The sequence below is a fragment of the Drosophila melanogaster genome, chromosome 3R (genome assembly GCF_000001215.4).
Source record: "Drosophila melanogaster chromosome 3R".
Taxonomy (NCBI): Eukaryota; Metazoa; Arthropoda; class Insecta; order Diptera; family Drosophilidae; genus Drosophila; species Drosophila melanogaster.
The window spans coordinates 11,933,859-11,957,437 of record NT_033777.3 but is presented as its reverse complement, the minus strand read 5'-3'; the positions used below and the strand labels follow the sequence as shown (position 1 = coordinate 11,957,437).

The 23,579-nt window shown below is 43.5% G+C and overlaps 3 protein-coding genes across 5 annotated transcripts in view, besides 1 other annotated feature; 2 read left to right on the top strand and 1 right to left on the bottom strand.

Annotated features, from left to right (window-relative positions):
* Positions 1–396: part of a mobile genetic element that runs on past the window's edge.
* A 497-nt stretch (positions 397–893) lies between these two features.
* Positions 894–3,275, top strand: Hsp70Aa (Heat shock protein 70 Aa). The gene has a single exon (NM_169441.2). The coding sequence runs from the start codon at positions 1,149–1,151 to the stop codon at positions 3,075–3,077; it is 1,929 nt and encodes a 642-aa protein (NP_731651.1). The 5' UTR covers positions 894–1,148; the 3' UTR covers positions 3,078–3,275.
* A 124-nt stretch (positions 3,276–3,399) lies between these two features.
* CG31211 (uncharacterized protein) lies at positions 3,400–7,758 on the bottom strand. Of its 3 annotated transcripts, NM_141874.3 has the most exons (9): positions 7,084–7,758; positions 6,654–7,011; positions 6,427–6,580; positions 5,946–6,188; positions 5,613–5,715; positions 5,200–5,256; positions 4,673–4,797; positions 4,383–4,611; positions 3,400–4,325 (listed from the first exon to the last, which is right to left on the bottom strand). In NM_141874.3, exons 1-9 carry the CDS (start codon positions 7,631–7,633, stop codon positions 3,520–3,522), a joined length of 2,625 nt encoding a protein of 874 aa, NP_650131.1. In that variant the 5' UTR covers positions 7,634–7,758; the 3' UTR covers positions 3,400–3,519. The 3 variants fall into 3 exon arrangements, with proteins under 3 accessions (NP_650131.1, NP_788641.1, NP_788642.1); NM_176464.2 differs by having other exon boundaries at positions 3,400–4,611; NM_176465.2 differs by having other exon boundaries at positions 3,400–4,611; positions 4,673–4,769.
* A 550-nt stretch (positions 7,759–8,308) lies between these two features.
* Cad87A (Cadherin 87A) overlaps positions 8,309–23,579 on the top strand; it is a 55,618-nt gene continuing 40,347 nt past the window's right edge. The window contains exons 1-2 of the mRNA NM_169440.3: positions 8,309–8,601; positions 9,798–10,057. The gene's annotated coding sequence lies outside the window, so the exon portion shown is untranslated. The remainder of the gene's footprint in view (positions 8,602–9,797; positions 10,058–23,579) is intronic.

Below are 23,579 nucleotides of genomic sequence, written 5' to 3'. Positions count from 1 at the left end.
ATATGTATGTATGTATATGTATGTAGTTCAATATCCCTTCCTGCAATAAAAAGATTCAAAAATACATATATCTTAGTATTTAACTTTATTTAACTTTAGTTTTCATAAAAGACACGGTTTTTGCATATGCTTTTGCATGCATAAGTACATATGTACATACATATGTAAATCTGTGTGATCTTCTAACGTTTATATATAGACTCAAAAGTGTGCAAACTTGGAATTTGTTGTTTATTTTCTTGTATATTTAATATTTTTAATTTGTTTTTGATTTATAAGTAAAATAAATATTGTTTATATTGAATAAAAAAATTGCGTTTAATTAAGCAAAGAAACCTTCATATTTACCTTTAAAGCGAAAAATTCAACTTATTTCACAGTGTAAACAGTTGACAACAACAGTCTTGACAACCTTTACGTAATTTTAAATAAAAAACACTAACAATCATCTGCATGCAATTGTCTGTATTAATCTAATAAATAAATAGCTTTTTTAAGTTAGTATGTAAATACATTTTTAAGAATATCTTGTCAAAGTTCCATAGGCCTTTCTGGCGGACAACATCCGCGTAACAAACCCTTCGATTATCTCTAACATAATTAACTTAAGCAGCCGTATTTATAAAGAAATTTCCAAAATAAAGCGAATATTCTAGAATCCCAAAACAAACTGGTTGTTGCGGTAGGTCATTTGTTTGGCAGAAAGAAAACTCGAGAAATTTCTCTGGCCGTTATTCTCTATTCGTTTTGTGACTCTCCCTCTTTGTACTATTGCTCTCTCACTCTGTCACACAGTAAACGGCGCACTGTTCTCGTTGCTTCGAGAGAGCGCGCCTCGAATGTTCGCGAAAAGAGCGCCGGAGTATAAATAGAGGAGCTTCGTCGACGGAGAGTCAATTCTATTCAAACAAGTAAAGTGAACACATCGCTAAGCGAAAGCTAAGCAAACAAACAAGCGCAGCTGAACAAGCTAAACAATCTGCAATAAAGTGCAAGTTAAAGTGAATCAATTAAAAGTAACCAACAACCAAGTAATTAAACTAAAAACTGCAACTACTGAAATCAACCAAGAAGTAATTATTGAAGACAAGAAGAGAACTCTGAATACTTTCAACAAGTCGTTACCGAGGAAGAAGAACTCACACACAATGCCTGCTATTGGAATCGATCTGGGCACCACCTACTCCTGCGTGGGTGTCTACCAACATGGCAAGGTGGAGATTATCGCCAACGACCAGGGCAACCGCACCACGCCGTCCTACGTGGCTTTCACAGATTCGGAACGCCTCATCGGCGATCCGGCTAAGAACCAGGTGGCCATGAACCCCAGAAACACAGTGTTTGACGCCAAGCGACTGATCGGCCGAAAATACGACGACCCCAAGATCGCAGAGGACATGAAGCACTGGCCTTTCAAGGTTGTAAGCGACGGCGGAAAGCCCAAGATCGGGGTGGAGTATAAGGGTGAGTCCAAGAGATTTGCCCCCGAGGAGATCAGCTCGATGGTACTGACCAAGATGAAGGAGACGGCGGAGGCATATCTGGGCGAGAGCATCACAGACGCAGTCATCACAGTTCCAGCCTACTTCAACGACTCCCAGCGCCAGGCTACCAAAGACGCCGGTCACATCGCCGGCCTGAATGTGCTCCGCATCATCAATGAGCCCACGGCGGCAGCACTGGCCTACGGACTGGACAAGAACCTCAAGGGTGAGCGCAATGTGCTTATCTTCGACTTGGGCGGCGGCACCTTCGATGTCTCCATCCTGACCATCGACGAGGGATCACTGTTCGAGGTGCGCTCCACCGCCGGAGACACACACTTGGGCGGCGAGGACTTTGACAACCGGCTAGTCACTCATCTGGCGGACGAGTTCAAGCGCAAGTACAAGAAGGATCTGCGCTCCAACCCTCGCGCCCTACGACGCCTCAGAACAGCAGCTGAACGGGCCAAGCGCACACTCTCCTCCAGCACGGAGGCCACCATCGAGATTGACGCACTGTTTGAGGGCCAAGACTTCTACACCAAAGTGAGCCGCGCCAGGTTTGAGGAGCTGTGCGCGGACCTCTTCCGCAACACCCTGCAGCCTGTGGAGAAGGCCCTCAACGATGCCAAGATGGATAAGGGTCAGATCCACGACATCGTGCTCGTCGGCGGATCCACTCGCATTCCCAAGGTGCAAAGTCTGCTGCAGGACTTCTTCCACGGCAAGAACCTCAACCTATCCATCAACCCAGACGAGGCAGTTGCATACGGAGCTGCTGTGCAGGCCGCTATCCTCAGCGGAGACCAGAGCGGCAAGATCCAGGACGTGCTGCTGGTGGACGTGGCCCCACTTTCATTGGGAATTGAGACCGCTGGAGGTGTAATGACCAAGCTGATCGAGCGCAACTGCCGCATTCCGTGCAAGCAGACTAAGACGTTCTCCACATACGCGGACAACCAGCCCGGAGTCTCCATTCAGGTGTATGAGGGCGAACGTGCGATGACGAAGGACAACAATGCATTGGGCACCTTCGATCTGTCCGGCATTCCACCTGCACCAAGGGGTGTGCCCCAGATAGAAGTTACCTTCGACTTGGACGCCAATGGAATCCTGAACGTCAGCGCCAAGGAGATGAGCACGGGCAAGGCCAAGAACATCACGATCAAGAACGACAAGGGACGGCTCTCGCAGGCCGAGATTGATCGCATGGTGAACGAGGCTGAAAAGTACGCCGACGAGGACGAGAAGCATCGCCAGCGAATAACCTCTAGAAATGCCCTGGAGAGCTACGTCTTCAATGTGAAGCAGGCCGTGGAACAGGCACCTGCTGGCAAATTGGACGAGGCTGACAAGAACTCCGTCTTGGACAAGTGCAACGACACTATCCGGTGGCTGGACAGCAACACCACTGCCGAGAAGGAGGAGTTCGACCACAAGCTGGAGGAGCTCACCCGCCACTGCTCCCCCATCATGACCAAGATGCATCAGCAGGGTGCGGGAGCTGGAGCTGGTGGTCCGGGAGCAAACTGCGGCCAGCAGGCGGGAGGATTTGGAGGCTACTCTGGACCCACGGTCGAGGAGGTCGACTAAGGCCAAAGAGTCTAATTTTTGTTCATCAATGGGTTATAACATATGGGTTATATTATAAGTTTGTTTTAAGTTTTTGAGACTGATAAGAATGTTTCGATCGAATATTCCATAGAACAACAATAGTATTACCTAATTACCAAGTCTTAATTTAGCAAAAATGTTATTGCTTATAGAAAAAATAAATTATTTATTGAATTTAAAAAAGTTTACTTGTTTGTATTATTGGGAACTTAATTCCCGTATTCCCGTATGTCCAACTTTAAAAATATATCTAATTATTATGAGGATATTCGCATAACACATGAAAAAAAAACAAATTTTTCTGAGTTTTTAATTTATTAGGCTGATTTAAAACTGTTTACTAAAAAGCATCTTAAACAGAAGAAATAATAATTATGTAATATTAACAATTAACTTCGGATTTTTACGCGCAAGATTTTTCTTAATGGCGCTTGCGCGGATGCGACGCGGAAGTGGAGGAGTATGCTTTCGAGCTGGAGTGGTGAGTGCTTCGCGACTTGGAGCGGGATCTCGTGCGGTGCCGCTTCCGTCCGCTGCTGCTGCTGCCGTGATCATGGCTACGGTTGCTGCCATGATCATGGCTACGGCTGCTGCTCTGCCGCGAGGAGCGGTGGTAACTGCTGCTACCGCCAGCATCTTCGCCTGAATGGCTGGACTCGCGATGTCGGCGCTGTTTCTGGTGGTGACTTCCACTAAGCTGGCTACTACGATGCTGGCGATGACTCCTATCACGGTCCCGCTCTCGCTCCCGCGCCCGCTCCCTTTCTCTGTCGCGATCGCGACGTTCGTATTTGCTCCGACTGCTGCTGTGGTGGCTGCGGTGTCCATGCCGACTGGATCGCTTGCTGCGGCTGCCTGAAGTTTTGGATCCGCTCGAGGTGCTGCTACTGTCGTCGCTATCGCTGCTAGAGCTGCTCCCACTGCTGCTAGACGATGACGAGGGGGACGAGTGGCGGCGCTTGCTTTTTTTATGCGACGACTTGTTGGCCTTGTGCAGCGCCTTGTCAGCCGCAGTCAGCATGGTGGCCACCGACTCCGGCATCTGCAGTAGATTAGTGGCCGGATTGGGAACGGGCTTCAGCTTTTGTGGGCTGCTATTGCTTAGGCTTCCGGGTGGTGGCACCACAGCGGTCGCCACTACTTGTTGCACGAAGCTCTGCGACTGCTGTTTGCCGTCCTTGTTGTCGCTAAAGCGGGTGGTCCGTTCCTTGCGACTGAGTCTTTTGCCTAAATGATGGCAATGTATGCTTAGGAGTTCTTTGGATTTATGTGCATCACCTATACCATTTGACTGCTGATGCTTTTCCTGGGTTGCTTGACTAGCCGACTCACTGGGCGGTTCTGGATTGGCCGCCGGTCGACGATGCTCACCACCACCAGTTACGGAGCGTTCTAGCTCCCGCTTGCGATGTCGCAGCAGTGTTTGCTCATCAAGCAGCTCTTGCTTGGCCACTCGATCCTCAATGTCGTCAATGACTTTCTCGAAGGATCGTTTGCTGCGCCTTATGCGAGCCTAAAAGCCAAATAATATTGAGAATTGATATCTTTTGATAATGAACGTGTGGCTAACTTACTTTCAACTCCTCCGCGCTTAGCTGCGCGCTTTTTTCGGCATCCTTTCCAGCGCCCGCTTGACGCTCATCTTCATCATCCTCATCATCCTCGGTTTCGCTGGAAGAATCGCCATAGGCAGCTAAACCTATAATTCAAATCAGTCAAGTGCTAATTGTTGCTACCAGGCTTCAATGTAGATCGGGCGCAGATTTTGGTATATTTTGAACTGATTTTCAATATCTTCGCAAGAATTTACGGAAAGGTGAAAGGAAGGGGAAATGGGGAAGCGAAAGGACGAAGAAGCGGGCTAGAAAGACCAAACTGCGCCGAGGGGGTCGAAATCATTTGGCCATGGCTTAAATTTACAGGAAGCATAGAATGTTAAATCTCGGCCATAGGAGTAATCCAATTCTTTGTAATATCTTTTCGTTTTGTGATTAGGATTTGGGGTATAGAAAGACAGGATGACCAAGCATAACTCAGACTACCTCTGAACAAAAATAGTGCAAAGAATATGTATGAACTAAACTGGAATTTGGTTACTTACCCAAGTTGCCGGTAATGGAGGACAAGGCGCTTTTGCGAATCACTTGGGCTGATGACGCTTTTGATTTACACATACATACATATATATATATAATTATATATATTATATATTAAAATTAAAAAATTCAGCAAGTGATTTCATTGGTTTGTGTGGTGTTCGATATATCAATTCATTATTAGGGATTTAAAGATTATTAGCATAGACATAGGATTAAAAGAGTTGGTAACGCGCTGTGAAGCCGGAAAAAACACGACTCCAATCGCTTGGCCGAAACATCCGGTCATCCAAGCTACAATCGATCCGCGATATATCCGCGCCGTCTTACGATCTATAACTACTTACACACACACACACGAGCGCGAGCGCTGGAAGAAATCGGTTTGGGATAAACTTAAGTATAATGCATAATGTACCTTTCGCACGGTGTGCTTTTAGAGTCTCGCCTGCAATGGCTGCAATCTCTTCGTTCGTGGTTTCCAGCAGGATTTCGGTTAGTGTCCGACGCACCACAAGCATCTACAGATGGGTGGTATTGGGTGTTCATATTCATTGTTTGCAACTATACAAATGGGTTTTTTTTTTGGATGTGCCGCCGATGGCCAGGGAATGAAACTCTAGTGAAGAGTGAACGAACTGCAGAGCAGCCAGTAAAGTGTTGTCAGAATTCCGCAGTTCCTTCGCCTCTGAGACTCACTCGATTTCATCGCCTGGCTGAGCAAACATCCGGGTCAAATGGTGATGCCTACCAGATCCGCCAGTCTTTCTTCGTAGTTTTTACCATTGACATCGTTTACGGTAGCCATTCTCACGTGCTCCGCCACTGTCCGATTGCCGGTTTCGATGGCTCCATGCAGCTCCGACTCTGGCTCTTCGCTGCTGCTGCTGCTTCGATCGTCGTCCTTACTAATCAATTCATTACCTATTTGCTGCACCTTTAGTTCTCCACGCGCCTCCACAGGCACGTCAATGGAATCTTCGCTGTCGCTAGCCTGAATTTCAAGGGAATGTTTAATCGACAGCCTGCACTCAAGCCTGCAGTCTGCTCTACTGTCCGGATTGTTTTTAAGTTTTGTGTGCTTTCAACGACGAAACATCGTTTTCAGTTTGGTTCAGTCCCGTCTAAATTTTGTGCAACCAATTTGTGTGAGATGGTGTGTGCTACGCTTTCGGCACTTTTCTGTCCGTATTGAGAGTCAGTTAACCCTGCCGCCCATCGACCTTACTTACCACGTTCGCGATGTTCAAAAGATTACCAGGTGTGGTTAGTGTTTTGCTTGATACTTGCTTAACATGGTTGACCTCAACATCTGGCGTGGTCATGGAGGATTGCTGGCGCTCTAGTTGCCGCTGCTTTTCCCGCTCCATTTTCTCCAGGCCCTCTCTGAAAGATTAAGGAAATTATTACAAGTATCTATCTTTTGTGCATCTTATTGTGGTTCTTTGCACACTCATACCTTATCCAAGCTGGCAACATTTTCCGTTTGTTTGCATCGATCTCACTGCTAGCCCCGCTACTTCCGCTTTCCGCATGCGTCTGCTGTGTGTGCTGTGGCGGCAGGTGTGTATGTGGTGTTAGGTGGTGTGGATGTGCATGCGGCTGATGTGCTGGTGGATGGTGTGGATGCGTTGGTTGGGGAGCATGCTGCTGCTGCTGCTGCTGATGCGCTTGCAACTGCAACTGCAGCTGTTGGTGCGGCTCATTGGGATTGCTCACGTTCAGCTTCAGCAGAGATGGTATATGCGCCGTGGAATTGCCTGATTTGTCGGTCTGCATTTGCCACCCGGTCCATGGCTGCTTGCCCAGCGTGACAGCTGCAAGGAACGGAGAGGAGGGTTAGTTGCTGACCTGATTTATTGTGCTATCTTCTTGGATCTTCTACAAACCCGCTCCGTTGGAGGCGTCTGGGATCTGACCAGCCACTTCGGTGCCCGCCAGCCATTGGGATTGCGTAACCAAAGGTGCTGGCGGTGGGGGTGTCTCAGTGCTATGTCCCCGATCATTCTCATCGTCCATGTCCATATCCGCCTCGCCGTGCTCCTCTAGTTGCGGAAATCCCGCCCTGACCACACTGGGCACCGGCATTGCTAGCGTCTGCTGGTGGTATTCTCGCAAATTGCTGATGATGGGCGGCGGAGGGGCCAGGGGCATGGGCACCGGAGTAGCGTCCCGCATGTGGATCCATTGCTGGGCGAGCTGCGCCCAATCGATGCCAACGCCACCCTGCATGGCGAGCGGCAGGCCGGCGGCTACCATGGGCGTCACCATGCCCTGACCGCCCCCGGAGGGCAGTGAAAAATGTGTGGGGGGTGGTGGGGGCTGCGCCAGGAACTGATTGTGATTATGGTTGTGCCCATGGCCATGTTGTCCAAGTCCATGGACGTGGGCATGCTTGTTGTAGCCCAAATCGGCGTTTCCGTTTCCACCAGGAAACATCTCTGCTTGTAGTTCGAATATGCTCTTTAAATCCCAGCTGTATTCCTCAGTTATCGAGGTTTTCTTCACGAGTGAAACGAATTTTCGTCGCCTTCTACGCCATTTTCTTGCTCAGCCCGTTTTGTCATTCGCAGCGAAGCGGTAACAGCGGGTCGCTCATATGACGGTATTTTTTAATACACTTCAGCTATACTGTTATTTCAAAAACATATTTCTTTTGTTACTTTTTATGCAGTTCATTTGCCACCAAAAAGTAGTCTTTTGGATTGATTTATTTCTAAAAATGGTGTAATTCAAGAAATTCAGAGGGCCAAGTAATATACTTAATGACCGTTATTTAAAACACACTCAAGGAGATTTATTTAAACGGCTACAATGGTTTTCCAAATAACTTATTTACTGTTGACTTCTATAAAACATAGGTGTATATATTATTATTTTTTATTGATTTGAGATAATTTTAATTTCCACAATATTTTTTCTTGTGATTAACAGAGAAAGTCAAACTCATAACATTTATCGGGTAAAAGTCTCTATGAAGTAGAGGTTAACAGTGAAGTCGCAAAAGTGTGGCCGTACGCCAATCGAGCGAGTATCCCTAACCTGCAATATTTTTAGTTGGTTTTTTCAGCAATAGCCCCACTTTTCTCAAAGAGTGCAACAAGTGATTCTGTTTATGTTTTCAACAACTTCTCTCTGCGGAACTTAACGTGAGCGGACGTATGCGGACGCGTCGCTGCCGGAAAAATAAGTTGCGTCGGCGTTGCGGCGTTGTTGTTTACGTGTTATAATAAATTTGTGTGCGTGCGAGAAGGGCGCGCTCCTGTCTGTGTTGGTGTTATTGTCGGTCGTTCTCAGCGCGAGTTTCGAAATACCGCATTGTTTAATTACAGCCGCCGCGACTAATTTCAATACAAACAAAAGCTGGTGTGTGAATGAAATTATGCTAAAATAGATAATAGTTAAAGGTAAAAGAAATTAAAAGATGAAGAAGGAGAAGAGGAAGAGAAGTTCTGCAGCGCAGTTGCGTCGGCGCAGCAGCGTTTCTATCGGTGTGTGTCTGAGTCTGTCTGTAGTGGTTTGTCTGGTTTTTTTTCGGGCTGTGTGTGTTCGTGTTTGCCAAGCAACAATTTAATTGCTATTCAATTTTAAAAGCAGTTCAATTGCAAACCATTACAAATATGTAATTTGCTGTCGATTGCTTTTGCACTGGAGTGCGTAATTACATTTTTGAGCCACCAAACACCAAACAGTGCAACTGTTGCCGCTACACTGGGAGCAAAACAGGACGGATAGATGATCAACAGTTCGTTGATTTTACAAAGACAAACGTTTTATTAATATACTTAGCATGTGATTCGATTTAACTGAAAATATATACAAATATTTAGTGGTTGCAAGTTTCTTTGTCATGTTAAGGAAACAAAAGTTCAATTTACGTCTTTATCTATATCAATCTTTCAACCATCAAAATAAAATAAAAAAAAATGAAATATCAACTTAATCTCAGAAATTTGGTATCATACGCAGATCTTGATTTTCTGTGTGCTCTGTAATGGCGTAATCGTAATCTTTGTGCCCCCTTTTAATGATTTAATTAAAAGCGTAAATTGCAGGCCGAAATTCAATTTGTCCGTTTGACTTTTCAATTCGTGTGGGTGGTTCTCTGACATTGGATCGTTGTTGTTTGCTTTTATTTAATTTTTTTTTTTTTGAGTTTTTATTGTAGTTGTGCAACAACACGCACACACACGTAGTAAATAATTAAGTTCGTGCGTCGCGTGCCGTTTTGAATTTTCTTTTTCCTTTTGCTGTGGGGCCCGGAAAATGTTCTCTTCTCACTGCGCGTTTATTTGCATTTCCATCAATGCGAAATTCGACTCGTATAAAATACAATAAAAAATCGTTCGAAAAAAACCAGTTGACCGTGAGATAACTCGTGCATAATTGCTAAATAGCAACAAAAAAGAAATATAAATACATACATATGTGAATGATTGAATTGCTGAAATGTTTAGTGTTTGTGTTTTTTTCTCCTTCTCTTCTCCCCTCTGAATGTGTGCTTGTGTGTTTGCTTTTGCCCTTCGTCAATGAATAACGGCACTTTGCGAGGTGCGAAGTCGAAGAAGAGCAAACAACAACAAATTGCCATCACCTTTGTCAGCAGAGAGAAGCCAAAAAGCAACAACTAAGCCGGCATTGGAGAAGACAAAAAGAGAGAACAACAACAAAAATAACAACAAAACGCAACTGCGACGTCAGCAGAGCCAACGAAGAAGAGGAAGAACCAAGCCTTGGTGGCCACATTCCAACGTCATCAGCCGGCGAAGGCCGGTGCAGCCGCCAAACCCGGGTCACAGAATTCTTTCTTTCGCCGGAGAACTCACCTCTCCCCAACTGAAATTGCTGAAACAACATCTGCGGGTAAGTCAACTTTGACAGTACAGACAGCACTCGATAAGTGGCACAAACTTTCAGTGGGCTGTTGTAGTTGAGCTTAAGCCTAGATTTATGTACCTTTTTGTCTCTTCTACGAAGTAAACTTGCTTATGTTTTGAAATAACGTGGTTTAGTTTCAGCCATCCACTGCACACTGTAGGTAGCAAGTACATCAACGTCAATTTTGTGTTGCTCTCCTTCCGCGTTCTTGTTGTTGCTGTTGCTGGGTCACGCCCACCGCCATGAGAAAACATTTTTGCGTAGAAATTACATATTGTTTCGTTTTCACATCCCAGGAACCCCACCACCGCCCAACTCCCCGCCTGCTGCCCACCTGCACCATCGTGTTTTGTAGCTTGGTTACGGACTGGTAGCCCCCTGCTTCTGTTACCACGATTTCGGCGAGCCTCTTGTATTTTTATGGGTCGTCATCCATCGTTGTTCTGCCAAGCGCCTGAGGAAAGCCCCTAGCCCTCCATCGCCATCTGCATCTCCCGACTCCCAACTCTCTGCTCCATGTTTCACCTCCCGTATCATCAGGTCTTCGCTTTCTGCTCATCAAAGCACAAAAACATTCAACGGCCGGGTGCCTCAATTATGTTAATTATGAATTACTCCCCGGCTGTCTCTTTTGGTATACGGCTGCATGGTTGGGCGTGTTTTTTAGTTGGTCTGCTAGAATGGGGGCTACGAGCTTAAGTGGGGAGCGCCAGTTTAATCGGTTACGTGGGCCATTGATATGAACCATTGCTGATTTCGACGATCCCATGGCAATGAATTTCCCTCCCTATATCCACACAAATTTTGAAATATCTTTCTTGTACTAGCTGTTCAACGGGTATATGATAGTCGAGGATAGTCGAGCATCTGCAGACTGCAATATTCGCCACCATACTTTAATTTTATCCGCCATTGAAGAATTTGGGAATTTGAAAATCACAATATTAATGCAAGCCCAACAATAAGAAGAATGTTGTTGCTTGTTGCAACCCAAGGAGCGGGAGCTGGAAAAGTGGCTGCCTCTTTTTTGTTTGGGAAACCTTTTAACAATGGAAAACTTGCCCAAGCCGTCGACGGAACTGAGTGTAAACCGCTGCCGCTGCTCAGCTCTTTTGGCGACTCTGTCTCTGTTTTTGTTGCCATCGCAAGCCGGAAGATATTTCAGACTGGCTTGCAAGCGGGCCTTTAAAAGGGGCTGTGAGTGTGGGGCGGTGGAGCGGTGGGATTGGGTGCCACTGGCGGGTTTCGTGCTTAGACAGAAACAAGTTTTATGCTTCGGCAATGATGACGCTAGAGCACTGACTCCAACTCTCCGCGACTGCGGCTCTGACCAGTCCATCTGACCAGTTCTGTGGCCAGCTGCCTTTGTTGTTCTTGGCCTACACTACTCGGAGCTTCCCCCTTTTGGGCCGCCTTCCGATTCCACCTCGGATTGCGATTCCCGGCCCAAAAACCAGACCTGGTCGGTCTGCTCCCCAGCGCACTTCGTTGTGTATGGTTCAGTCAGTGGTGGTGTTGTGGTGCAGCCGCGTTGCGTAGTTTTGAACTAGTTGTGTTTTGGGGTGCTTCAAATCAGGCTGAACCATTACACTAACCAAACAATGGAAACGTGATAAAAGAGTTTCCTTCAAAAAGAATCATAATAAAAAAATGTATTAAAATTTAAATAAGAAATGGTATACTCTTCGCTCTAAAGTCTGTAAAATAGATAATTATTAACATCATATTGTAAATTTTCCCTTCTTTGTTGACGTATTTTGTTTAACAATTATTTTAAAATTTCTATACTTATTTTTAGCTTATGTATTCTTTAAGTTAGCCCTATGATCTCATGGTCAAGAACGGCAACCATCTCTAAGCCAATAATTTTTCTACCACTGCCCACCACTCTATCTCGTACACAGTTTATCCATTACCCACCGTCCAATAACCCCATTCCCCTGGGGTCTGTCGCACTTTTTGGTACTGTTCACAATTTGGAAATTAACTGGTTTGGTTGTTTTTGGCCCTGGAATCCTGTCTGGGCCACAACGCTTTCTAGCCATTTGTATTGTTCGACGGCGGCGAGACGGACAGCTCTATATATGTATGTATGTATGTGGAGGATAAAGTGAGCTTAAAGTTTTCCTGGGCTCACTTTTAGTTGGTTCTTTTGGGGCGTTGAGGTTTTCGACCGGACCGTCTGGGATTGCCCCCGAAAAACTTTTGCTAGCCAAGTGGGCGGTTACGCTTAGAAATAAAGGATGCGTGTGTGTGCGAGTGTTATAGTGTGCTGCAATAGAGAGGCGGGCGTTGGGCGAATAGTGGCTGGTGGAAGTCGGCCATTCAGCCGCGACAGGAAGACAGCTCCGGAAGGAAGTTCATTTTGTGCAACTTAACGCTTTCACCCGCTCTCACACTTTTAGTTTGGGAGCAAGTCTGTCCAGTTCCTTCATCCCCATTCCGCTCGCTATTTTGAATAGGCTGCAGGGATCAGATAACGCTTGTAAAATATTACAATCGTGCGATCAAAGTAAAGGAGTGCTTAAATATAACAATATTCTTTACAAAATTTAACAAATAATACACACGTATTGTAGTTAGGGAAAATAATAATTATGTATATATATTTCTTTTTTAATAGGTTTTTAGTTAAGTTTCTTTAAAGTTTTCCAAATTAGCATCTGAAAATTCCAATTTAATATCTAACCACATCTGGAATCATTTTTAGATTATGGCACATATTTTTCCACCGCAGTTGGCTGCAGTGCATTTGTGCCAGAAGCAATTTGAAGAATTTCTTATCGGGATTTATGATCCTCCGCACCTTGGAGCACATAAATCAAACCATAAACTAGAGACAGTCATAGGAACATATGCGGCTATGATGGACCACGCCATGGAGAGTGGATTGCAATTTTTGCGCACTAATCCCCATTCTGCCAATCCGCCCACACCTCTACCCGTTTATCTTCGCCGGTTAATGGGAATACGTGGATGAGAAACAGGCAAATTGCCCGGTTTTGGCATCGGCGGCACTCACATAGATACACACTAATACGCCCGCACACTAACTAAATTTTTAATCAAGCTTGCCAGCAGCTGTGATTCCGCTGGTGGAAGCCATTTTGGAGCTGCCCCGTGCCACTTCCCCGTAATGCTCGTCCTTGGAAAGCGCAAAAAATGCAATCAACGTCAAATGCGCTTCGAAACTTTGTGCAAAATAATAGAAAAGCCATTAATTTCACTTCTCGTCGAAGATGTTACGAGAATCGGGCAAAAGTGGGCGAGAAAAAAAGTAGGAGCGGTATGTCTGAGCGTGGCCTGGACATATGGCGACATAGCCTGTTAAAAAATAGAGAAAAACCCCATAAGAAAAAAGCAATGAAAGCAGCTCTGCTGTGAAGAAAAGTAATTTTTAATTATGCGCACAACGTGAGTCAAACTTTGATTGGAATTACACAAAATCCGATTAATCGCTCGCTGCACATCCGTTTCCCATTCTCGGTTCTTGATAAAAGTTTTTCCATCGCTTAGAACGTCTGCCCCCCCATAAACGATGCAAAGTTCGCGGCTCAAACAATTTTCATTAGCAACAACAAAAACCGCTAATTTCACTTACAATTAGCGGTAAGCCAACATGTCGCATCAGTTGGTCTACACGGTGGGCGGTGGGCGGTGGGTGGTGGGTGGTCTGATGGGCACTTTACACACACAACTAGCAAACAAGTTTTCAACTAAAATCACCGAAAAAAAGGAAAGAAGAGTATGACGCATTTTGGCAAATTATGAAAGTGATACCCTGAATCCGGGGGTTAACATATCATATTATTGCATTTATGTCAGCTTAGCTTAAATGTTATCATACTGTTTCGTTTTCAAAATCATATTTTTCTACATGTGTATTTATATATATCTAATATAGAGCATTTATTTATAGGACTGCAGATATATTTATAATAATAATTAATATTTCCTATAGATATTTCCTCTTAATTAATGCTAAATTTTCATAATTTCCTAGGTCAGAAATTCATTTACTTTTCCTCGAGTAGAGTATTAGAAAGTGTGTGACCACAAGACTAATCTCCACACAATTTGTTTAACATTTATGAGTGACAATGGGCAGTGGCCTAGCGCTGTGGGAAAACACTGGCGGGAAAAAGGGGGAAGGGGCTGAATGAAGTTGAGCCAACAGAGTAGTTATGTAATACAAAGTTTAGTCAACGGTCAGCGGTAATGCAATAATCAACTTTTTCAAACTGCTGCTTCGCCTCGGACTCCATTAAAGTTGTCAAATGAAGTCGAAGTTTGATTGCCTGGGGCAAAGCAGTGACCCGCCTCCGCTTTTCCCCCACCCACAACTTTTCCGGTGTTGACATGGACTTGGTGCTGTCCTGGAGATTAGTGAAGTGTCCTGTGATGTTTTCCTGTTAAACGCCAACGCAGCGTGGAAGAGTATTTATAATTGCCAGCCTCGGGACTTTAGACTTGTGCGAATCCGGTCGGATAGATGGGCACTCCGCCCAATTCCTCCTTTCGAGGGTTGAATGAGAAGTTCTAGTGATTGAAGTCGATTGCATATGGATATGAAATTGTAGAAAAACTTTAAATGTGATTTTGCTGCCTAATTGTTCTTCTGTCACGTAAATCCCTTAAGCAAACATTACGTTACATTGCCTGAAACTAGGTGGAAATAAAATTACTTACTTGAAGATATCATATCCCCTCTCTGATTAAATTAAAGACCCACATGCAAAATGCATATCCTGCGGCAAGCAAACTTTGCCACCAACTCTCTCAGTTAGAACCGAACTTCTCCGCCAGCAACTCCTCCCAGAACCATCATATTTGGCCCCAGCGGTGTCTAACAAAGCAATTAGAGCCACGTATACGCCAACACCGTTCGAGTTTGCTAAGTAAACGTGGCCGAGACGCCCTGAGTTGGCCCTAAGGCAGCATATTCATTAGGTAGCGTTGCGAAGGAGGATTAAAGGAGGTGTCGGAAGATGCGAGGGGCTTCCACCGAGAAATGGAAAGGGAGGAGAGGTTTCCATTCAGGATACTTGCTTGGTCTGGCTGCCTTCTTGATGGCTGGCCCAACTTATGGGTCACTTGTTCAAGAAATTTCACAAAACTTTGCCAACTGGTTGTTGTTATGTCCAAGGAAGGAAGAGAGCCACGGATGGAATATTTCGAGAGGGGTTGGCGTAATGAGGGGGGCGGGCGGTGCGGAGTGACTAATGAGAGACTGGTACAATGAATATAATTAAATGAGTCCAAGGTGTAAACTAGCGAATTGTTTGATCCCATTCAGTCAGCTCAGAATCCCAGTCATCACACTCCATCCTCCGCCATTTTGCAAGTCCTTCGCCCACGGGCTCCCCACTTTTTTTTTTATATTCTTGCCGCCTGCCAACTTTGTGCCTGTTCAGCTAAATGCTGTTAAACTTTCATCTTGGGCTCAGCACTTTTTGCACTTTGAAAACCGTGTTTTTTCGAATTCTTGTTTCCTGCCTGGCGGGCATTTTTCAGTCACCGACTTGTTCCAGTTAGCCAACTGTCAGTCAGTTACTTGATCGTTTGGAGCGTGACAGGTGGTATTCTGCAGGGAATGGGTTCGCATTGGATAATACTCTATGATGGGCAGGATTTTAGGGATAAATAAGCAAAGTGCTTAAATCGTAGCTCATAAATAAATCTATTTCAGCATTTGATAGTTAGCCGAAATGCTTAACTTAATTTAAACTAGTACTGATTATGTTACATTTAAAGGTAATTCAAATCGTATCCATCCACTGCCTTAACCTACAATATATTGTTTTCCTTATTAATCAGCAGGATAATGAGCTACTTTCTTCTTTAGCGGAAAGAAATAAACGACTAAGGGTCCCGTGACAGTTGCAGTTTAGTGTCTAATTAAAAAGTTCTCGGCCTGCGTGATTGTGTGCGTTTGTGTGGCTAAGCAAAAAAAAAAAAAAAAAAAAAAAAAAGCGACTCAAAGTCGAGTTGCCAACTTTCTATGGCACCACTTTCGCTGTCCCCCGGAGATGCCAATGAATATTCTTGTTCTGCAGTGATGATGACGAAACCTGTTTCCGCTCCTCCATCCCCTGCACCTCATCAACTGGAATTAGCCCCCTCCGCTTTTTATGGTAATGAATGGGTCAGGCAAAAGTAGAGCTTTGATTTCTGATGCTGGTGCTAACCGCAAGAGCAAATAAAATACCGGTAACGAAAAAAGAGCAACAATTTCTTCGTGTGACATTGGACCAATGTATTTGCTGGGGTCTACTTTTCACTCTATCGTGTTGCGACTTACCCATTTCTTCCGTAACTCCATTGACCTTATTCGCAGGTGTGCCTCTCCATTAGTTTTTGAGCTTGGCTCTGGGAATCCACATTTCACTCCGTTCGAATGCAAAGCTCAGAATAAAGGGTTTTTCCAGTGCAGTCTGTGGCTTTCACTTCACTTTGGTTCTCACCTGCAGATTTTCAATGCACTTTATCGGTGTTTGGATTTCTCGTTGCACTTTTTATACTTTCGGTTGGAAAGATAACTTTTGTTGCAACACATTCTTGAATACTCTTAAAAAACTCTCGTAGCCCTCGATTTTAAAAGTCATCTTTGAATCAGATTTTTTATATATGTATTTATACCATGTAAAAATGAAAAATGTGCCAGTGTGTTAAATCTTCGATCACGGCAAAAGAGCTTGTTGTTTTGTAATTGTTTGTTACAATGTTACCACACATTTCTTCGGCTCGAATGCGTGTGAAATATTTCGATAAATGTTTGTGGGTTTGTGCGAGTATCAGTCAGCGAACTGAGTGTTTTGCACTATTTGTGTGAGCGTGTGTGAGCCCGCTGACCGATGTCGGTCTTTTTATATCTTTGTTTTCGTTTTCCTTTAGCCCTGCTGCATCACATCCCCATTACTCTTGTACCATCCTCCAACCAACGGACCATTTTCGCTCCTCGTCTCTTGGCGTTAACTTTTCCACGCATTGATGACGGATGGCTATGGAAAATGATGAATGTTTAATGGGGCAGTGCGACAGCAAAAACATTTTGAGGTAACATATTGATGGCACGGAGGTTGCACTGCATTCGGTTTGGTTCGGGCGGATGATGGTGGAAGGGTTGGGATCTGGTCATGCATCATGGAGCGGTTCGTTGCCGAAACTTTCAAATTCTCACATGTTGCAATGTCAACAAAGTTGCCGGAAAATATTGTTAGAATTTCAAGCGAAATGCATTTTTAACTTTGCTTTCAAACTTCAGTTGGAAAATGTTGGCGGATGGCGGCAATGAGTTTTGCCGATTGAATTTACAACGCTTAATATTTTATTACGCTGGGAATTGTATATGTTTAAAATTGAATTATAAGTTTATCCCACTTACCCGTCAAGTGCTCGAGAACTTGTCATGCTATCATCTAATGAGCGATAAAACACTTTGCACACCAAGAACTGTATCCAAAGTCAAGTGATCTCTTGAAGTTTATCCCCTTCGTTTTTTTTTTTTGCAATCTACTTATGAGTGATTCTCATGAACTTATCTGGAGTACCTCGCTTTGCTTTAGAGTCACTTTGTTTGCTCTAAATTCCTCGTGGATTTTTTGCATACATATATGTGGGTTTCTGTTATAAAAATTGCTCCACTTGCGTTGAACAATCTCCTTGCCCCTTCGCGTTTTTCTCCTTTTACCAGGTCGTTTATCACATTTTTTGCTCGGCTTAAGCAAGTCTATCAAAAATATGTATTCGTAATTGCAGCAAGGCACACAGCAAAGTTGTAAGAGTGAAGGAAAGACGATGGAGGCGATGTTGTACCAGATATGGAAAAGCGAAAAAAGTATAAAAGTTGAGGAAAAGCGACATCGTCGAATGATGTCATATTCGCACATTCAGTCTTCTTTTTTTTTTAACGTGTGCATACATCTCTCTTCGGCGAGGTATCGTTTGTCTATTTGGCCAAATCCAAACGAATCGAGCAAAATCTGAAAATCAAGCCCGCCCTAGGCACCCTTTATGAATCAGTTACCAAGGCGCTGATGCTGCAATAAAAGGTGCGATTTATCATAATGGCTGACGCATGTAACACACACACACACATTCACAAGCACAAACACACACAAGATGTTGGGCAGCTAACATTTCCCATTTTCCATTTCCCTTGCCTCTGCCACCGAACACTTATATTTTGCAATATAACGCAATGGTTCCTGCTGTGGATTGTGGAACCATCGATTTCATTTCTTGCCATTTTCCACATTTTTCACAAATCTGTTTTTCCACACTAACACACACACTCCTTCGTTTATGGCCTGTTGGCAGATTGTGTGTTATGTGTGTGTGCGTGTGGAGTTATCTGAGGCGGCTGCCAGACGCCAGTTCATATTGATTACAACAAATTTGCCGTCGCCATTCGTTCGGAGTTGTCGCCGGCTTTGGAGAAAAAGAGAGAAATAAACGTGATTATATAACTGATATATGTAAGCGAGTAAGTACTCGCTATATATGTAGGTATGCCGGTTTTTATTAACCTTTTCTTTTTGTCGAATACTTCCACGTTCCATTAAAGATCCATTAAGGATATTGAAATATGATTTGGTATAGTAATTGGAGATTTAGATACAGGTCTGACTTGTCAAAAGCAAGCATTCCCTTTCATACTTTTCTGGATTTTTTGAGCTGCTATATGTCCTGGTATGGCTTTCATTGGTGACTATTAATACTTGGCTTTTGTTGGATACTTTTGTGTGTCATTAAGGAAATGGAGGTCTGTTTAGGAATAGTCATTTACCAGGCATCATATTTTTAGTTTACTATTGAATTAGTTAAAGGATAGCTTGCAGATATAGTATATTGGCTACGGAATTGAGCAGACAAAGGACTACCATTCATCAACCGCTTGGTGTTGGTTGTTTTCTTAGATCTCGATTCTTAGATTTATTTTCTTACACTTAGCTGTATTTTCTAATGGAATCGCATTTGGAGTTCTTTGGTGCTGTCCTGCTTGTTTCCTGTTTACAAATTTAAAAGTCTTGAAGATTAACGATATTGAACTACGAGAGTGCGATAACCTTTACGGAAGCTAATTAAGTCGAGTCTAGAATCCTATTTCTACAATACTGAAACCCTTTTTGCTCCACTCTACTCCACTCCCATTTTTGGACAGCCGCCCTCCAACTGCAAACCGTTCACTTGCTTGACATTTAGTGCCGGCTGCTGTGCGCTAGCCATGTCTTGGGCTCGTCGATGGTGGCTTAAACGGGGACTGGGACAGAATCCAAGTCCGAGAAAGAGACGGCAGACAGCGGCTGAATCTGAAAACGAGGCTGGAACTGAGACTGGGGGCCTCTTTTACTCTTTTGGCGACGACGGCTGCTGTCTGGAATTTCGTTGAACCGGTTTATGTGTGTGGTTTGCCAGTGGCTGCTGTGGCAGTTACCTACTGCTTTTGTTGCTGTTGTTATTGGGGTCTGGGTAACTGGCTCCGAAAATACAAAATACTTGCACAGCACACGGCTTTGTGCGATACTTGGCTAACCAACTGGCCACGCTGCACACACTTACACGCACACAGACTCATTCCTACAAACATGGCTAACAGACACATATAAAACAGCGCGCATATTTGTCGTTGCGGATTATTTCACAGCACAATTCTCTTCTCCACTGAAAGCAATCGGGGGCGGCGAAGTGGGCGGGTATGGGTCAGCAACTGACTTTGGTCTTCTATTCTCGTTGTTCTTACATCGCCCCCTCTCTCTTATTGTCGTCGATTTCTGATTTCAGTTCTTTTTTTGTTTTTTTTTTGCTCTTTTGACCAGTTTCGTTGGCTGTTAATTTACATTGCAAAAATTTTCTTTTGACTCTATGCGAAATTTGCAATTCAATAGTTTATAGATTTTGCCATTGTCAGTAGCTCGTTCCGGTGGGTGGCAATGTTACTCTATAGAAAGCTGTGGCTTTTCGGGTTGGGGCTGAGTGGATATTTTTGTGGGTGTCTAACATGTATGTATGTATGTAAGTAGGTAACTGGAGCTACTCGTTGTAGGGATTAGGTCATTTGATTGTAAGATTACATGCCCTGTAAGGCAGACTAATCTATACCCTTAAAAAAATATATATGAAAAAACTTATCAATATTTTTCTTAATTTTTTGCAGAATTAAATCGTCAAACAAAAGTAAGTCAAAGCCAAAATATAAGTGTTTTAGTCTCGCATACTTTCGTTTTAAACGTTGCATGCCCTAACTCTTGTCCAATCACTCAGATACCAAAGTTGTCTGCGACCCAGTCCAGTCTAGTTTTCAATTGACCCTACACCCATTTTTTAAATCTAATCAGTTAAAATGCATCCAAAGTTCAGGCAGACCAATGTTCGAAATTCTGGTATTGGTTGTTCGAAATGTTTAAAGCTCGAATGATGCCCGCAAACTATGCAAACCGTCTAAATGCGATTGGTTTTCGGACATTGGGAAAATTCCTCTCCCCCCCTCCGCAAATTGATTTCAATGCAAATTGATAATGAAATATGCCATGGAAAACGCATTAGAACGAACCCTGTGGCAGCATTCTTATCGATGCTATGCCAACACCCGATATAAAACCATGCCACCCATTGTCCACCCACTAATTTGGTCATTTAATGCAATGCGGCAAATAAACGAAATGCGGTTAACGCAATGACAGTGCGATTAGCCAAAGCCATCAGCTAGAGATGTGAAAAAGGAAAACGGGGGACATGATGCCGGGATATGGTGCATGTCATACTTCCATTGTGGTTGCTTAAATCATAGCCTAAACACACATATGTGTCTGCCCAGAAGTCAAGTTTGTGTGTGTTAACCACAATTGGCCCGCATGTAGCAGCACAAAGGGTCAGATATGTAGTTACACCCAAATTAAATTTCAACTCAAGAACCAATGAAATTAGCTTTATTTAATCTGTTGCACATAGATTAATAAATCATACTCTTCTCTTACGTAGAAATATCAAACACATTTAAAATTTATTCTTATGAAATCTAACATACGCTTTTAATATCGGAACTTTTTAGCAATCTAATCATTATTCAGTTGTTCAAAATTATTTGGATGAATTGACAATACCATGATTTATTCAATTTCATTGAGAGCAGATGACAAAACATTTTCCCGTAATAAATCTCAATTGGAAAGTAAGTAAGATATACTCGCACAATAAATAACAATAATTATGCAGGAAAATGTGCAAATAAAAAACGAAATTTGCCTTCGTCCTTTTCCGGCTTCATTTTCTTGTCCCTTTCCATTACGCAACTTCAATGATCCATAATTGCTATTAATTGTGCTTGAGATTTGCATTGCAAATAAATCTAAGAGGGAAAATGCAAAACATAAATTCAACAATTGCTTGACACTTGAGCAGAGTTTAAAAGTTCTCTTTATTGTTGTTCTGCCTGTCGCTATTGTCGTTGTGTAATTTATTTAGCATTGTGTAAACTTGTTCAAGGTTGAACAGGCTTCTATACCAAATCGAAATTAAATGGCAACAGCAGCAGCAAGCACACAGAAAAACATTTGAATTACATTGAAGACAATTGGAAATGCCAAAAGGCAGCCAAAGTTTGCTTCGATTGTTTTTGGTCCAAACTCAAAATCAAATTGTGCCAAATTACTTGGCCAGCAAAATGCTTGGTCTAACCAATATTGCTTCTATTTCTCTCTACCTCTCTGTCTCTGTGTATCTCTATCTCTGTTCGTCTGTCTGTGGTCCAAATGAATAATTTGGCATCGCAGATAAACGAAATCAATGTCCACGGACCGGGCCCAAAACCAAATGGCAACATCTGCACATTGTGCCGAATTGAGGGGCCATCGGTGCGGGAGGCTACAACGGTTACAGCGGGCTGGTTGGAACCTCTGGGCCACTCTGGGGAACTTGTTATTGAATTAAAGTGACTTGATTTACGACGCGTTCTGGTCAAAAGCTCTTAATGGCATTTGCCACGAGTCCGGCTACCCTCTGACTCCCTAACCCGCTCAGTTCGGTACCAAATCCTTCGCCTCGTCCCTCAGCAGGGCCATCCGTTTTCCGAAATGAAGTTTGCGCTTTGTGATGTTATAACCGTCAACGGTTCGTATGCGTGATATTAAGTATGCGACATGTTGCGCCATGCAGCAGAGATGAATGAAAGGGCTTTCTGTGTTTAAAATTTGCTGTGAGGTAATTTATGTTGGAAGTGCGAACATATAATTAAAGAGATAGTTAAAAAAAACTTTTTGCCAATTAGAGTTTATGGTAAAAAGAGTTGAGTACCCAACTTATTATATTATCCAAAACAGCTTAGCTGTTGCCTAAATTTGAGAATGCTATACTCCATAATTGAGAGAAATGTAATTAAAACTTACAACAATATGGTGCCATCACTCATGCAGGTTGCAACCACCACCATCAGCACCTCTACTTGAGTCCTTGTTGTGGTAGCTGATAACATGGTTATCGTGGTTCCAGTCATTGTTATTGCGATTATTGTGGGTGTTGTAAGCACACACAAACACGCGTAACTGAACTGAATTTAACTAAACTAAGGCGAACCTTAAATGACAACAGATAGCGCTAATAATTTATGCATGCTGCATGTTGCAAGTGGAGTGCCAGCATCGGGCGCCACCCATCGCACATTGCCCAACCACCAAACCGCCCACTTCCAAGCGTTATCTTGTAGTAGCCACGCCTCCTCAACCACTGAGCAGGCACCACATGAGCACATGAACACAGGCACCCGCACTCGTCGACAAGGCTGCACATAATTTAATTAAAATGAAATCTCGCACGGGGCGCTGAACTGCAAACTGTGAATGCAAATTATTATTAATTACAGCAGAGCGACGACAAATGTGTATGCCCGCCATATGTGTGCCAGTCGCACTGTCTCTGTCTTTCACAACTGACGTTTGCATTAGAGGTGACCACGTGAGCGAATTGTATTGCCAAGAATAGCAACAACCTTTATGGTAGTCATTTATGGTTATTATTTTAATTTAAGATAGATTAAATCGCTAATGAATCACCAAAAATAAAAGCATGAATTCGGTGGCCTATTTTAATTATTTCTTTTTTGTAAATTTGTATCTAATTTACTTAAGAACTTAAGAATTGTTCACGACAGCATATGACTTTATAGAGAAAATCCCGTGGCACGCGATTATCTCCGACTTGCATGCATGGCGAGACACAACGGCGCCATCTGTTGACAGTTTGTCGCAAAAACAGCTCTAGTTAAGTGCCTGGTTGTTTATATGCGGTAAATGAAATTAAGAGAAATCTAAACACATTTGCTAGCCATTTATCCTAATGCCAGCTACTCTGGTTCTGGTTCCAGGTTCTTGGCGCAGCGGTAGTTTTTCCTCATTTTCATTGCTTGCTTTATTGCTACAGACAAGGGAGTTTTAACAACCTCTTAAATGTCCAATTTGAAGCGATAAATAAATAGTTCAGTCTAATTTAAATTAATTAAATTTTTTATGTATAA